We start from the raw sequence: 13667 nt of genomic DNA on the forward strand, positions 1-13667 counted from the left end.
CATGAGGCCTGCCCAGTCCCATTTGCCATGGTTAATGAGGTCTCTGCTTTCAGAGACACCTGCCAGTACTGCCCTTTGGCACACCGAAGGGGTCTCTACCACCTACGTGTATATGTGGGTGAAGTGTGATAGAGAGCTATGGCTCAGCCCAGAGATTTCCCCCTCTCCCACTGTTGCTGGGGAACCTGATTGCTCTGAAGACCTCCCAAGCCCTGAGGAGTTCCTGATGAAAGACTGGCAGCTCAGGTAGGTCTTAGAGTAGTAATAGAAGCAGTTTGGTGTGACGTAGCCATAAGGGCAGGAGAGGGAGGTGCATGTCAGGCTATCTGCATCATGCAAGAGTCTCTATGCGAGGCAGAAGGTTTGGACCAGGCTTGAGATGTAGCCTACTGCCTGGCATCACTGCCTCCAGGCAGAGACTCGGGACCTACAGAAACCCTGTATAACCCTGGCCAAATTGCAGGCCCTGTTACTTGCTTCCATCCCCATGAGGCTCCAGATGTCTTTACTACTATGCGATGTACGAAGACTGCAGCCTCCTATGGCTCCCTGTTCCCTTGTGGGGACTGTAGACTTCATATCCCTGTGGCCCTCCCTTTCATCGAAGGTTCCCATCACACATTGTTTTTTAATACTAAACGTTTGCTTGATCCTTCTCACTGACTCCCAGGTAGGTCCAAAGGCAGCTCAGAGATTAAAATCACGGGCAATCACATCTTCATCTAAAAATCTAGTTAGTAGCCTGTGCAAAAGAACAAAGTTATAATACAATTCTTCAAAAAAAATGCAGTTTAACAAGGGGTTTGTAGTAATAGTTGCTATTTCTAAGGGGATTTAACTTAGTTGAGGTTTCAGTTCACAGCTGTTAAGTCTAGCTTTGAATGAGTGTAGCAAAGTCAGCATGTGATAGAAAACACTATCAAACTTGCAGTCTTACAATCTCTTGATTATTCTTGCCACTGAAGCATTGGTAATTGGGAAATAAGAAAGACTACTATTTCATATTCTGTATCACAAATGGCAAGTTTTTTTAAATGTTGCTTTAAAGTCTTTAGTTATAGCTATGGGAATTGCTGTGACATTGTCATCTAAGTTGGGCCAAAAATTTTCCATCCACACATTTTAGATAATGCTAAGACATTCTAATACCCTGTTCAGACGGTAGAGATGGAAATAGGAAGTTTTGGGGTTTTTTTTTATCGTTTTTCACTATTTTACTTGCATAGGAGCACACCTAACATAGGTTCTGTGAAAGCAAAGTAGATAAAATAAACTGTTCATCTGCTGAATTGCTACTTAATCCTACTATTCTGCTGTTCCTAAAAAGAAAGATTATTATCTAAATCTGTACATTTTTAGAGCAGGAAGATTAAGGACAGATGATGCCATACTAGGGATCACCTTTTCTCCTTTCTTCACTTTCTTCATGGCCTTGGCATCAATTTTAAAGTATTTTCTGTGACATAACCTGCCATGCTCAGAACGAAGTGTCAGCATTGCTGTACTGCATTATCACTCACAGCTGATTTGAACAGGGCTTTCTTCCTTGACTTCTTTCCCCTTTCCCTCTGCAGCAGTGGCACCTTGTGGTTGCTTCCCTGTTGCTACATGCCTTTGCTGCCAAAATGGCTGCCCATTGCCTATCTCCCTCTCTCTCCTTCCCTGGGCCACTTTGTTCGGTCAACTTTTGCTATATGCAGTTCTATGTAAAGCAGTTATTTTGTTGTTAACACACACAAAAGATAGCCAGGATTAATGATCTATTAAATCAGTATGAGTATGTTAACCACCTGTAGAGGCTTTGCTAGTCATAGAATCACAGAATGGTTTGGGTTGGAAGGGACCTTAAAGATCATCTAGTTCCAACCCCCCTGCCATGGGCAGGGACACCTTCCACTAGACCAGGTTGCTCAAAGCCCCATCCAATCTGGCCTTGAACACTGCCAGGGAGGGGGCATCCACAACTTCTCTGGGCAACCTGTTCCAGTGTCTCAACACCGTCACAGTCAAGAATTTCTTCTTAATATCTAATCTAAATCTACCCTCTTTCAGTTTAAAACCATTCCGCCTCATCCTATCACTACATGCCCTTGTCAAATGTCCCTCTCCAGCTTTCCTGTAGGCCCCCTTCAGGTACTGGAAGGCTGCTATAAGGTCTCCCTGGAGCCTTCTCTTCTCCAGGCTGAACAACCCCAACTCTCTCAGCCTGTCTTCATAGAAGAGGTGCTCCAGCCCTCTGATCATCTTCATGGCCCTCCTCTGGACTCACTCCAACAGGTCCATGTCCTTCTTATGTTGGGGGCCCGAGAGCTGAATGCCGTACTCCAGGTGGGATCTCACGAGAGCGGAGTAGAGGGGCAGAATCACCTCCCTCAACCTGCTGGCCACGCTGCTTTTGATGCAGCCCAGGATATGGTTGGCCTTCTGGGCTGCAAGCGCACATTGCCAGCTCATGTTGAGCTTCTCATCAACCATCACCCCCAAGTCCTTCTCCTCAGGGCTGCTCTCAATCCATTCTCTGCCCAGCCTGTATTTGTGCTTGGGATTGCCCCGACCCACATGCAGGACCTTGCACTTGGCCTTGTTGAATTTCATGCGGTTTGCACGGGCCCAGCTCTCAAGCCTGTCAAGGTCCCTCTTGGATGGCATCCCTTCCCTCCAGCGTGTCAACCACACTACACAGCTTGGTGTCGTTGGCAAGCTTACTGAGTGTGCACTCAATCCCACTGTCCATGTCGCCGACAAAGATGTTAAACAGGACCGGTCCCAATACTGACCCCTGAGGGACACCAGTCGTCACGGGTCTCCACTAGGACATCGAGCCGTTGACTGCAACTCTTTGAGTGTGACCATCCAGCCAATTCCTTATCCACTGAGTGGTCCATCCATCAAGCCCATGTCTCTCCAATTTAGAGACAAGGATATCGTGCAGAACAGTGTCAAATGCTTTGCACAAGTCCAGGTAGATGACATCAGTCACTTTTCCCTTATCCTCCACGCTGTAACCCCATCGTAGAAGGCCACCAAATTTGTCAGGTGTGATTTGCCCTTTGTGAAGCCATGTTGGCTGTCACCAATCACATCCTTGATTTCCATGTGCCTTAGTATAGTTTCCAGGAGGATCTGCTCCATGACCTTGTCGGGCACAGAGGTGAGACTGAGTGGCCTGTAGTTCCCTGGGTCTTCCTTTTTTCCCTTTTTAAAAATGGGGGTTATGTTTCCCCTTTTCCAGTCAGTGGGAACTTCACCAGACTGCCATGACTTCTCAAAGATGATGGATAGTGGCTTAGCAACTTCATCTACCAGTTTCCTCAGCACCCTCAGATGCATCTCATCAGGTCCCATGAACTTGTGCACCTTCAGGTTCCTTAGAGGGTCTCGAACTTGATCTTCTCCTACAGTGGGCAGTTCTTCATCCTCCTAGCCCCTGCCTTTGCCTTCTGTGACTTGGGCAGTGTGGCTTGAGCACTTGCCGGTGAAGACTGAGGCAAAACAGTCGTTGAGTACCTCAGCCTTCTCCATATCCCAGCTAACCAGGTCTCCCATTTCTTTCTGGAGAGGGCCCACATTTTCCCTAGTCTTCCTTTTATCACTGACATATCTATAGAAGCTTTTCTTGTTGCCCTTGTCATCCCTGGCCAGATTTAATTCTGTCAGGGCTTTAGCTTTACTAACCCGATCCCTGGCTGCTCGGACAATTTCCCTGTATTCCTCCCAGGCTACCTGCCCTTGCTTCCACCCACTGTAGGCTTCCTTCTTGTGCCTGAGTTTATCCAGGAGCTCCTTGTTCATCCATGCAGGCCTCCTGGCGTTTTTGCCCGCCTTCCTCTTTGTTGGGATGCATCACTCCTGAGCCTGGAGGAGGTGATCCTTGAATATCAGATGGAAAAGGGTCAGCTTTCACTGGCGCTTTATGTTGCAATCTTCCACCTCATTTTTTCCCTTGAGATGTTTTTATCTTTCCACATTGATGTCCTTCTTCTTGATCCTTGAGCTGCTGCCTGGCCCCATCTCAGCAGTCTTTACCTTTATCTCCAGTTTTACCTCTCTTACATTTCACAGCTTGACTCTATGGACTTTCTCATAGCTCTTTCTCTCAATTTAATGATTTCGTCAGAAATCTGAGCAAAGGTTATGCAGCTGTGCCATTGCAGAGCTAGGCTGACAGCAGAAACAGTAGGAAAGGAGGAGAGGTTATGTTACTCCTTTTCATGTTCACATTTGAAGCATCCACATTACCTTTATATTTGCACTTTCAACACCCTAGAAGGTCCAGATAGTAAAACTGGGAATGTGTGTTATGTGACTTTAATATTTATTTCAGTAATTTTGCATTAGTGATGCTGTGAGCACATCAGCTTCAAGTCTTCCACAAATAAGTTTCTCTGTAATTTCCTACATTTTTTTCAAGTCTAAGTAAAGGGATGGGCAGACAGCTTTCTGGAGAACAGAATTTCAGTTGATTAAAAACATATATATGTTTTTCAGCAGCAGCTTTTAGATGTCAGCAATGACATTAACCTGTTTGGAGTATAATCTAAAAATGTAGTCATGAGTGATATGTTGCTGGGAAAAATATGACCAACGGATAAAAAAGTTGAGTGTAAACCATACTTCTCTCCATTACTTTATAGTGTCTGGGTATAATGACAAGAGATTACCTTAGTCTTTATTTTTCAAGAAGCAAAGACAAGTAGTTTCCTGAACTCAGGAGCTACTGAGACATGGTTTCCTATAGAATTTTTTCCTGTGGTTTATTCATTTTGCTGTCTCCTGAATACAAGATCACACCATTGCTTTTCCCTGAGTAGGAAGACTTTTAGGGATATGAGTCTATAATCCTAAAAAACCTGTGATTAATATTACGATGCATTTTACAGATGTGCTTTCTCTCTAACTGGACATCTCTTTTCATGACCCTATTATTTTCCAAAAAGCCTAAGTACCTACCCTGGAAAATACATATTTTTTTACTTTTATTAATGACGTTGTGAATGATGAGTGTGAACAAGCGTGTGTGTGATGTAGTAATGTGTAAGGTACTGATACAGCTGCAGAAGTAAGAAATTCCAACTGGATCACGATGTTTAGGACACTGGGACATGCTGATATCAATAGACTGCACAAACTGCCTTTCTGTTGTGAAGATGATAAAATCAGTAGAGATTGACATTGCCTAATTGCCCTACTGCCTGCCAGCTCTGTTATTATAGGTTTGCAGATACCAAGTTGTCAATGCCCTGACTTGTTAAGGCTTCCACGGTCCCAGCCAGGTATCTCAGATGCCTGCCTGGCTGTAAGCAATCTGGCAGCTTTGATAGCAGACACTGTACCTACCAGTGGAGTGGATCATTTGACTCCCAGGCTCCCTAGTCCACTTCTGCGCTTACTGGTGGGCTGGTGAATGGACTACCTTAAATCTAAATTCAGTGAGTATACAGCCTTCTGGGGATAGGGTTGCTTTTTGCCTGGCTTCCAGAATCTGCAGGCAAGTAGTTAACCCATGTATGCGTGAATGGCGTGTGGCTAGTATGTAAGATTTACAAGTGCCTAGAAATCTGAGAAGCCTCTCTGGTCCTGGACTGCACAGCTGGCAAATACCAGGCTCCTGCAGTTCACAGAGACTCAGTTCATAGATTTCTAGACTGGGTGCTATAGGATATATTTTCATTTGGGAAATATCAAAACAGCCCTGTGCTGCAAGCACTCAGTGTTTCTTTACGTTTGGCTTTATGTTCTCTGCAGAGTGGGGCTGTTGGGTCTGTTTGTATGTTTGTCCTGGTGGCTTGTCAGTACAAAAGCAGTTTTGTTGTTGCTTGTAGTATTTGTCCAGCTACTATAAGGTGATGCCATGACAATGAATAAAGCAAATGTAAATTTGCTTTATTATATATATATTTAAATTGCTATATATATATATATTTAAATATATATATTTAAATATATATATTTAAATAATATATATAATATATATATTATATTATATATATTTAAATTGCTCTTCTCAGTGACATCCCTTGACAGGACAAGGGGCAATGGGTGCAAGCTGGAGCACAGGAGGTTCCACTTAAATTTGAGGAAAAACTTCTTTACTGTAAGGGTGACTGAACACTGGAACAGGCTGCCCAGAGAGGTTGTGGAGTCTCCTTCTCTGGAGACATTCAAAACCCGCCTGGACGCGTTCCTGTGTGATATGGTCTAGGCAATCCTGCCCCGGCAGGGGGATTGGACTAGATGATCTTTCGAGGTCCCTTCCAATCCCTAACATTCTGTGATTCTGTGATTCTGTGAAAAGCTCATCATGCCCTGAAAACCTATCTCTCAAAAGCATGATTAAAAAATAATCCAAAGTTTCTTTAGTATATGGACATCTGTGTCCATTTTGGATTCTCCTGTACTAGAAGGATGTTGAAATACTGGAGTGAGTGTGGCAGAAGCCTCTGTGATTGTGACTGGAGTGGGTGGTGTGCAAGGAGAGGCTGAGAGAAATGGTTTTGTCTTAAGAGGAGAGTGCTAAATGAGGATTTTATTAATGTCTTCACCTATCTAATGGAAGGGTGTGAAGAGGATGGACAGAGCCAGGCTCTTCTTTGATGTACTCAGCAAAAAAGATAAAAGACTTGCAGATAAAAGGCGCAACAAGGGATTAGATAGAAAGAAAAATATCTTCACCATGAGCATGGTGGAACACTAGAACAAGGTTTCCTAGGGAGGTTGTGGAGACTCCGTCCTTGGAGATACTCAAAACTCAACGAGGCAGGGCTTGGGCTATATGATCTCTAGAGGTCCCTTTCAACCTAAATAATTCTGTGATTTATTTGATTGCTCTTTTAATCTTTTATACAGCTCTTTATGGAACTAGAATTTTATTTTCAGCTTATTCTAAATGTGAAGAGAATAAAAGAATATGCACTCCCCCATGGAACATTTTCTTAAAAAAAAATTCAGCGTTTTTTTTTTTCTCACACTGAGCCATTTCTTTGCCAATAGTTCAAGAAAGGAACATTCTTTTTGACTGTGAACACTTTCAAGCAGATTTTGTCTGCCATTAATTCATCAGATCACATACCGAACTTAAAATGTATAGGTAATAAAATAAAAGCTTGTTTCTCTTGAAAACTTTACAATCCAGGAAAATCTTGATTATGCAGAGGAATTCTTATGTATCCTTTCTTCATTGTAAGAGGGTCTAAGTTAGATCTTCGATATAAGGCCAATAGATGGAAGTAGTGGAAAGATAAAGACAATTCAGAAATAATATATATTTTTTGTTAGAACTGCTGTCTTCTAAACAAAAGAGAAAAAAAAAGACAAAAAAAAAAGACATTTCCCTAACCAGATATGCTTAGATTTCAAATAAATCCAGATTCAGCTGAATGTATGCCAAAAAGGATTATTTATTCATGCAATAATTTTTTCTTGTGTGTGGCTTATATATTTTTATTCTGAATGAAAATTAAATCAGCTCATTATGTCTTTCAAACCAGTAAGACACACCCTGCAGGTTTTTTGTTTCATTAAAAGTTGTAAAATAATTCCTAAAGGCAGATTACTCCATTAGATTAGCACATTGGATGTCTTTTACATCCAAACCTTGGGGTTGTATATATAATCTCAGCATGCGCCTTTCCAGGTGGTTTAAGTGGGTCAAAGCTTGCAAAAAGGTTGTGAAAGGACTGTTTCCTTATCAACAGGAGGATGGTGAGACTGTATGGCATCAGCTGAGTGATGTAGGTGAAAACTAACTCACAGGGTAAGTATTAGTTTTCAGCTTGATAAACAATGGGATCTCCCTACGTAGCTATTTAGTTGCTAGTGTTCACAAAAAGACTGGGGTAGAAATTTATGCTCTGAGAGGCTGGGAAGTGCAGGATTGTCTCTTTCATCATCAGAAAGACCAAACAAAGCTGATGACAAATCTGCATCTCAGTTACAGCTTTGTTTTAGGTTACACCCTGAACTGTGTGGTTAATCTGCTCCTTGTACTTGCCTTCCCTACAGATTTGCAACAAAATTAGATTTTATTTGTGACCACTATTGCAGCAATAGCTGCCTTCCTGCTTCTACTAGCTTTGGACTTCATAAGCATCCTAACCATTGTGATTGCCAACTGGAGGTCCCTCTGCACACTATGTGCTGAGCCATGATACCCTCTCCAGTTCCTTTTTCTCTAAATTATCCTCTTTTCAGCAAAAGAAAGTAATATCAGACTTCACTAGCTCTGTCACCTAGTACATGTGAGACACTTTGTCTGCTTCCTGGTAACAGCAGGGACTAAAGGTTCATGCATCCTCATTAACGTCATTGCCTATGAAACAAAAATATTTTCTCTTCAAATATTCTATATACTTATACATATGAATGTAACCTAATATGCTAGAGATTTAAACTCTTGCTGGTGAAGTAAAGCAGCATCTACAGTTACAGGCTCTTCTTCCTATTCTACTTTTCTTGGATTCCTGCTACTTCCACACATAAGCACCTGTACTTCTTCAGTCCCACCTTTCACTTATGTTTTGGTGGGCTCTTGTCACTAGAGTGCCATTCCTTCCTTGAGCTCTCCTTTCCCATTATCAGCCTTGAGGTCTATCACCCTGGGCCCTTTGTTGTCCGTACAATGTTCCTAGCTTACTGAGAAGAGTTTCAATAGCTTTTCAATAGCTATTTCTGTCTTTTCTCTGATTCAATCTGTGGCAGTTTTTTACTTGGCTCACATCAAGTATTTGTGGATTCCGAAAGATTAAACAGTAGAGCTGTTAATGCAGGTTTTTTCCATCAACTTCGGATTAATATAATTTTTTTCAACTGTTGCAGAGTGTCTTGGTTTCATTGAGATTTTGTTTCAGTTTGTGGCCAGCAATGGTGATTAAGGCCATTAGCAGTTAAATGCAGGGCAGCTGACCCCGGCTGGCCCACAGGTGTATTCTATATCATTGACATCAAGTTCACTATAAAAGGGAGGGCTTGCTGGGGAGAAGGGGGTTTGTTTTTGCTCTCCTTACTTCTAGCTTCCTTCTTCCCGATGGTTGGTATTCCTGGAGCAACATGCTGCAACTCTGTAGCTAAGTATACTTTTGTGTGTTTTGTGTTATTGTTGATATTGGCTTCTTTATTTTATTAAATTTGTTTAATTTTAACCTCTTTTAACGAGTCTCCCTCTTTTTCCCAATTTCCTTCCTCAGCTGGGGAAGGGACATTGGGTGGGAGAAAAAACTGTTATTGTTTAGCCCTGGGTGTGGGCTAAATGAAGACACACAGAAATCACTCACTTTTCAGCCAACAGTGCTAAGAGTTTCTCCCTAGAAGGCCTAGCAATTGTCCATAGGGTACTTATGTGTGATGATGGCATAAAATATTTTGGGGTACCTGCTTAATCACATGGGAAACACTGTCATGGTATGGGTTTATTCAGAAGAGTGATTGCTTCTCAGCAATAATACTCACTGCTTCCAGCAGGTATGCATGTTTTTGTATCCAGGCTAAAAAAAAATCATTATAGTTATTCAGTGTATCACTTGTTAACTTTTGGTACATCAAGGCTGGGTGCAAGGGAGCTCAAATCTGTCCTTGTGAGATTTGTTCCTGTTCCTCAGAACTGGTGTGAGCTGATAAAGATGGATTGGGTTTTTTAGGATGAGTGTAGAATGAACACATGTTCATATTAATTTCAGCTTCTGCATCTGAGTCTCTGGATCATCTGTTTCTCTGAGGCATCTCACTGAATCATATATGTTGTATCTACGCTGCCAAGTACTTTCACAAAGTAAGAACAGGTTAGTATATTGAAGGAGCATGTTCTGAGGTTACTTACATCTCCAGTATATCCAAGTGAGACTTCTTGTTGGTTTTTTTTTTTCCACTAGTTTAGTCTGGCTTCCTGGATTGGACACCCCCTCTCTATATGTATTTCAAAGTTGTGCAAAAGAAAGCCATCTCACAAATATTTCCTTCCTTGACTGCGAGTCAAGCATTGCACTGTCTTACATATTTTTGTGCCATCCCACACTGTCCACTGCCAAGGCTCTGTAATGGAGGGAATAGTAGACTTAATCTTGCTGCTGCAACTGGAGCAGCTATTCTGGAAGGGGCTCCCTCTCCTTCCACAAAGAGATGCCCACCTTCCTGATCCAGCTGTTTGGGGAGGGAAAAAAGCACTCAGAATGGTTTTCCTGGAGTTCTTGCTACTGAATCTGCTCTTCCCATGGGGAGCCAATAATTATGGACACAGGACTTGAGCTTGAACTGATGGGACAACACCACCCATAGGATGCTGGATGGCCAGTAATGAATGCAGAACTTTCAGATTGAAAGAGACCGATTTGAGGCTCTCGATTGTGAGCAGGCATGGGGATTTCACTATCATCACACAAAAATATTTCTATTTAAAAGAGTGGACATAGCCCTGTGGAGTCTTGCACCTACTGCTTGTCACTGGGTAATCAATTTGGAATGGACAAGTCCACTGAGGCAGAGTGGTGACTGAGGTCTCCAAGACTATCTTCCAAACCATCTTTTTTTTTTTTAATAGCTCAGACCAGAGTTAGCAGCAGAATTTTCCAGGCCTTTGCTCTCTATGAGATTCTCTTGGGACTCCTGAGCTGTCCCAAGGCTTTTAATGGGATCTACATTCCAGTCTAGTAACCAGCTCAGGACAAATACAACTATCATAAACTGCAAGGACTATGAGCCCCTTCATATGGAGGTCTTGATGGACAGCGAGGTAGAATTTTTAAGATCTTGTTAGACTTTTGCATATGGTCATGGAAGATGCCTGTGTCTTCTACAAGCTTCAGAAAGAGGAAGGTGATATTTTTCTTTCTGTACAGGGACAAGCTCATTCACAGCATTTGGGTAACTCTGCATTGTGGGGTATACAGAATACTTTCTGTAGTACGGGATTATGAGGCCAAACCTTGACAGTGACAAACGCTGTGCTTATTTTAACCACGTCCTTATTTCTTGTAGGGTGTGTTGCATTTAGGAGGACCAATTTCGCAGAAGCTGAACCCCCTTGCATTCCAGCCTGTCCTCAGATATTAGAGGGGCTGGGGGTGGCTGAGTTTAGCCTCTGAGTGATGCCCAATTTGACACCTCGACTTTTGGCTGAAATAGGCCAAAATCGGCACTATCAGTCTGGCTGTGTTCAACAGCTAATATGTTGAACTAACACAGGTCCGGATGCACTGATTGTGCAGGGCCCAGTTGCGGTCGATAAACTAACATGGTTCCAGATTATACCGTAAATCTGGGCACGTCCACCGTAATAAAAGCCTCGCGACCTGTTCCCCAATTAAGGTATTTATTTGAGCAACAGATACAGATTGTTTTAGATTGCTGGTGATGAATACACAGTCTGCAAAGCACGCTTAGGTACCTATGACCATATATATGTTGCAAGATGACTATATAGTGCTACTAATACGATTACAAATACAAGCTTGATTTTGAAGTTTCCCAGGGAAGCACTTGGTGTAACCAAGTGTACGAGTCTTACCCAAAGGCATCCCTGTGGGTGGAGAAGAGAGGTTCAGCCCGTCGACTGATCCCAGAAGTTCGTAGTGATGTCTCCCTGACTTCTCAGCGATGGTATCTTCCCCACCTTGCCTCTTTCTTCAAGGCATTTTATACTATTTTCTACGTTTAGGTGGAGCTTGAGTGTCTCTAGTCATACATACCTTTACTTTTGATTGGTGCAAAATTCTCTCACTTCGATTTTAAAGGTATAGACTAAGAAAAATTCAGAGAGCATGCTCGGGGGCAGAGGGAGGCGGGTAGCTTTTGGGATGGAGGTATGTTTTGGTATTATAATGAGATTATAATGAGCAAAGCTCATCCACAGGACACGATTTCACCACCAATCGCTGGCTCAGTGACCAGCGTTCTGGGTGGAACAAGATATAATTTCTTGTTTGACAATAGCGATGTGATTTATCAGCTACAAGGTACCATGGAGTTCCCATACCTGCCTCGTTCACAGAGCCTGGCCACAGTTGTCTCCACACCGTTCCACCCTCCGTTCTCTCAGAGTTAGCACGCCAAGCTCCCTTGGTGCACGAACATCTAAGAATGCAGGCCAGGTTGCCTGGGGAATTGTTACGGTATATGCCGACCACGTTCCACCCTAGATGCTTTCTTAGTTCTGTAAGATGTGGATATAACTTTACTCTCAATAACTGTGCCTCCAGTTATTAGTTTCAATAAGTTGCCCCTGGTAGTTACTTCACAGGGTGGAAGCGAGGTGTGCATGTGGTCATGCCAGTGCAAGATCTGGATTGCTGTGGGACAAGTGTAGTGTCAGTGTTCTCTGTACCACGTGTACCTTCTGCGCAAAGGTTAGAAAGGAGCAGATTCACGTTATCTATGACGTTTATGCTTCTCCACAGAGAAGCACAAATCTCTCTCTACAGAGAGAGCAGGGACTCTCTGTACCCTATGAGGTTTCCTATCAGTTTGCATGCTTTATTCTTGTTGGTCCTGATGCTACTTTGTTCACCATTACTTTTGGGCAAGCAAAACTCTCTCGTCCCTAACCTCTATGTCCTTTCACCTTTCCTGCTGTCATGGTTTAACTCAGCAGGCAGCTAAACATCACACAGCCATTCGCTCATTTCCCCCCAGTGGGATGGGGGAGAGAACAGGGGAAAAAAAAGGTAAAACTTGTGGGTTGATATAAAGACAGTTTAATAGGACAGAAAAGGAAGGGATAATAATAATAATGATAAAAGAATATACAACACAAGTGATGCACAGTACAATTGCTCACCACCCACTGACCAATGCTCAGCCAGCCCCCGAGCAGCTGCTGCAGCCCCCTGGCCAACGCCCCCCCAGTTTTATTGTTCAGCATGATGTCATATGGTATGGAATATCCCTTTGGACAGTTTGGGTCAGCTGTCCTGGCTGTGTCCCCTCACAGCTTCTTGTGCACCCCCAGCCTCCTCACTGGCAGGACAGTATGAAAAACTGAAAAGTCCTTGACTTAGTGTAGGCACTGCTTGGCAATAACTAAAACATCAGTGTGTTATCAACATTATTCTCATCCTAAATCCAAACCACAGTATTATACCAGCTACGAGGAAGAAAATTATCCCATCTGAAACCAGGACACCTGTGTATCTTTTGGTTTTGACTGGTGCTTCCAAGGCCCACCACTTGCTGTCCAAGAGCGGCACTGGTGGGAGATGGAGGGACCTCCTGCAGAAGCTGCTGCTTCTCCACAGTAGCAGTTCTGCAAAGTACTAGTTCTCCAAACTGTTGTCAGTTTGGCATCAAGAATTGCTGATGGATACATCATCAGCATTGATGGCCTTGTGGCCAAGAAGGCCAATGGCATCCTGGGGTGTATTAGAAGGGGTGTGGTTAGCAGGTTGAGAGAGGTTCTCCTCCCCCTCTACTCTGCCCTGGTGAGGCCGCATCTGGAATATTGTGTCCAGTTCTGGGCCCCTCAGTTCAAGAAGGACAGGGAACTGCTAGAGAGAGTCCAGCGCAGAGCCACGAAGATGATTAAGGGAGTGGAACATCTCCCTTATGAGGAGAGGCTGAGGGAGCTGGGTCTCTTTAGCTTAGAGAAGAGGAGACTGAGGGGTGACCTCATTAATGTTTATAAATATGTAAAGGGCAAGTGTCATGAGGATGGAGCCAGGCTCTTAGTGACATCCCTTGACAGG

General features: G+C 43.2%; 1 protein-coding gene across 1 annotated transcript in view; it reads left to right on the plus strand.

Moving 5' to 3' along the window:
- The first annotated feature begins 192 nt into the window (after positions 1–192).
- OLAH (oleoyl-ACP hydrolase) overlaps positions 193–13667 on the plus strand; it is a 29112-nt gene continuing 15637 nt past the window's right edge. Inside the window, exon 1 of the mRNA XM_068404919.1 lies at positions 193–246. Within this exon, the coding sequence (XP_068261020.1) occupies positions 227–246 (20 nt within the window). The 5' untranslated portion in view covers positions 193–226. The remainder of the gene's footprint in view (positions 247–13667) is intronic.

The sequence above is a fragment of the Nyctibius grandis genome, chromosome 7 (genome assembly GCF_013368605.1).
Source record: "Nyctibius grandis isolate bNycGra1 chromosome 7, bNycGra1.pri, whole genome shotgun sequence".
Classification (NCBI taxonomy): Eukaryota; Metazoa; Chordata; class Aves; order Nyctibiiformes; family Nyctibiidae; genus Nyctibius; species Nyctibius grandis.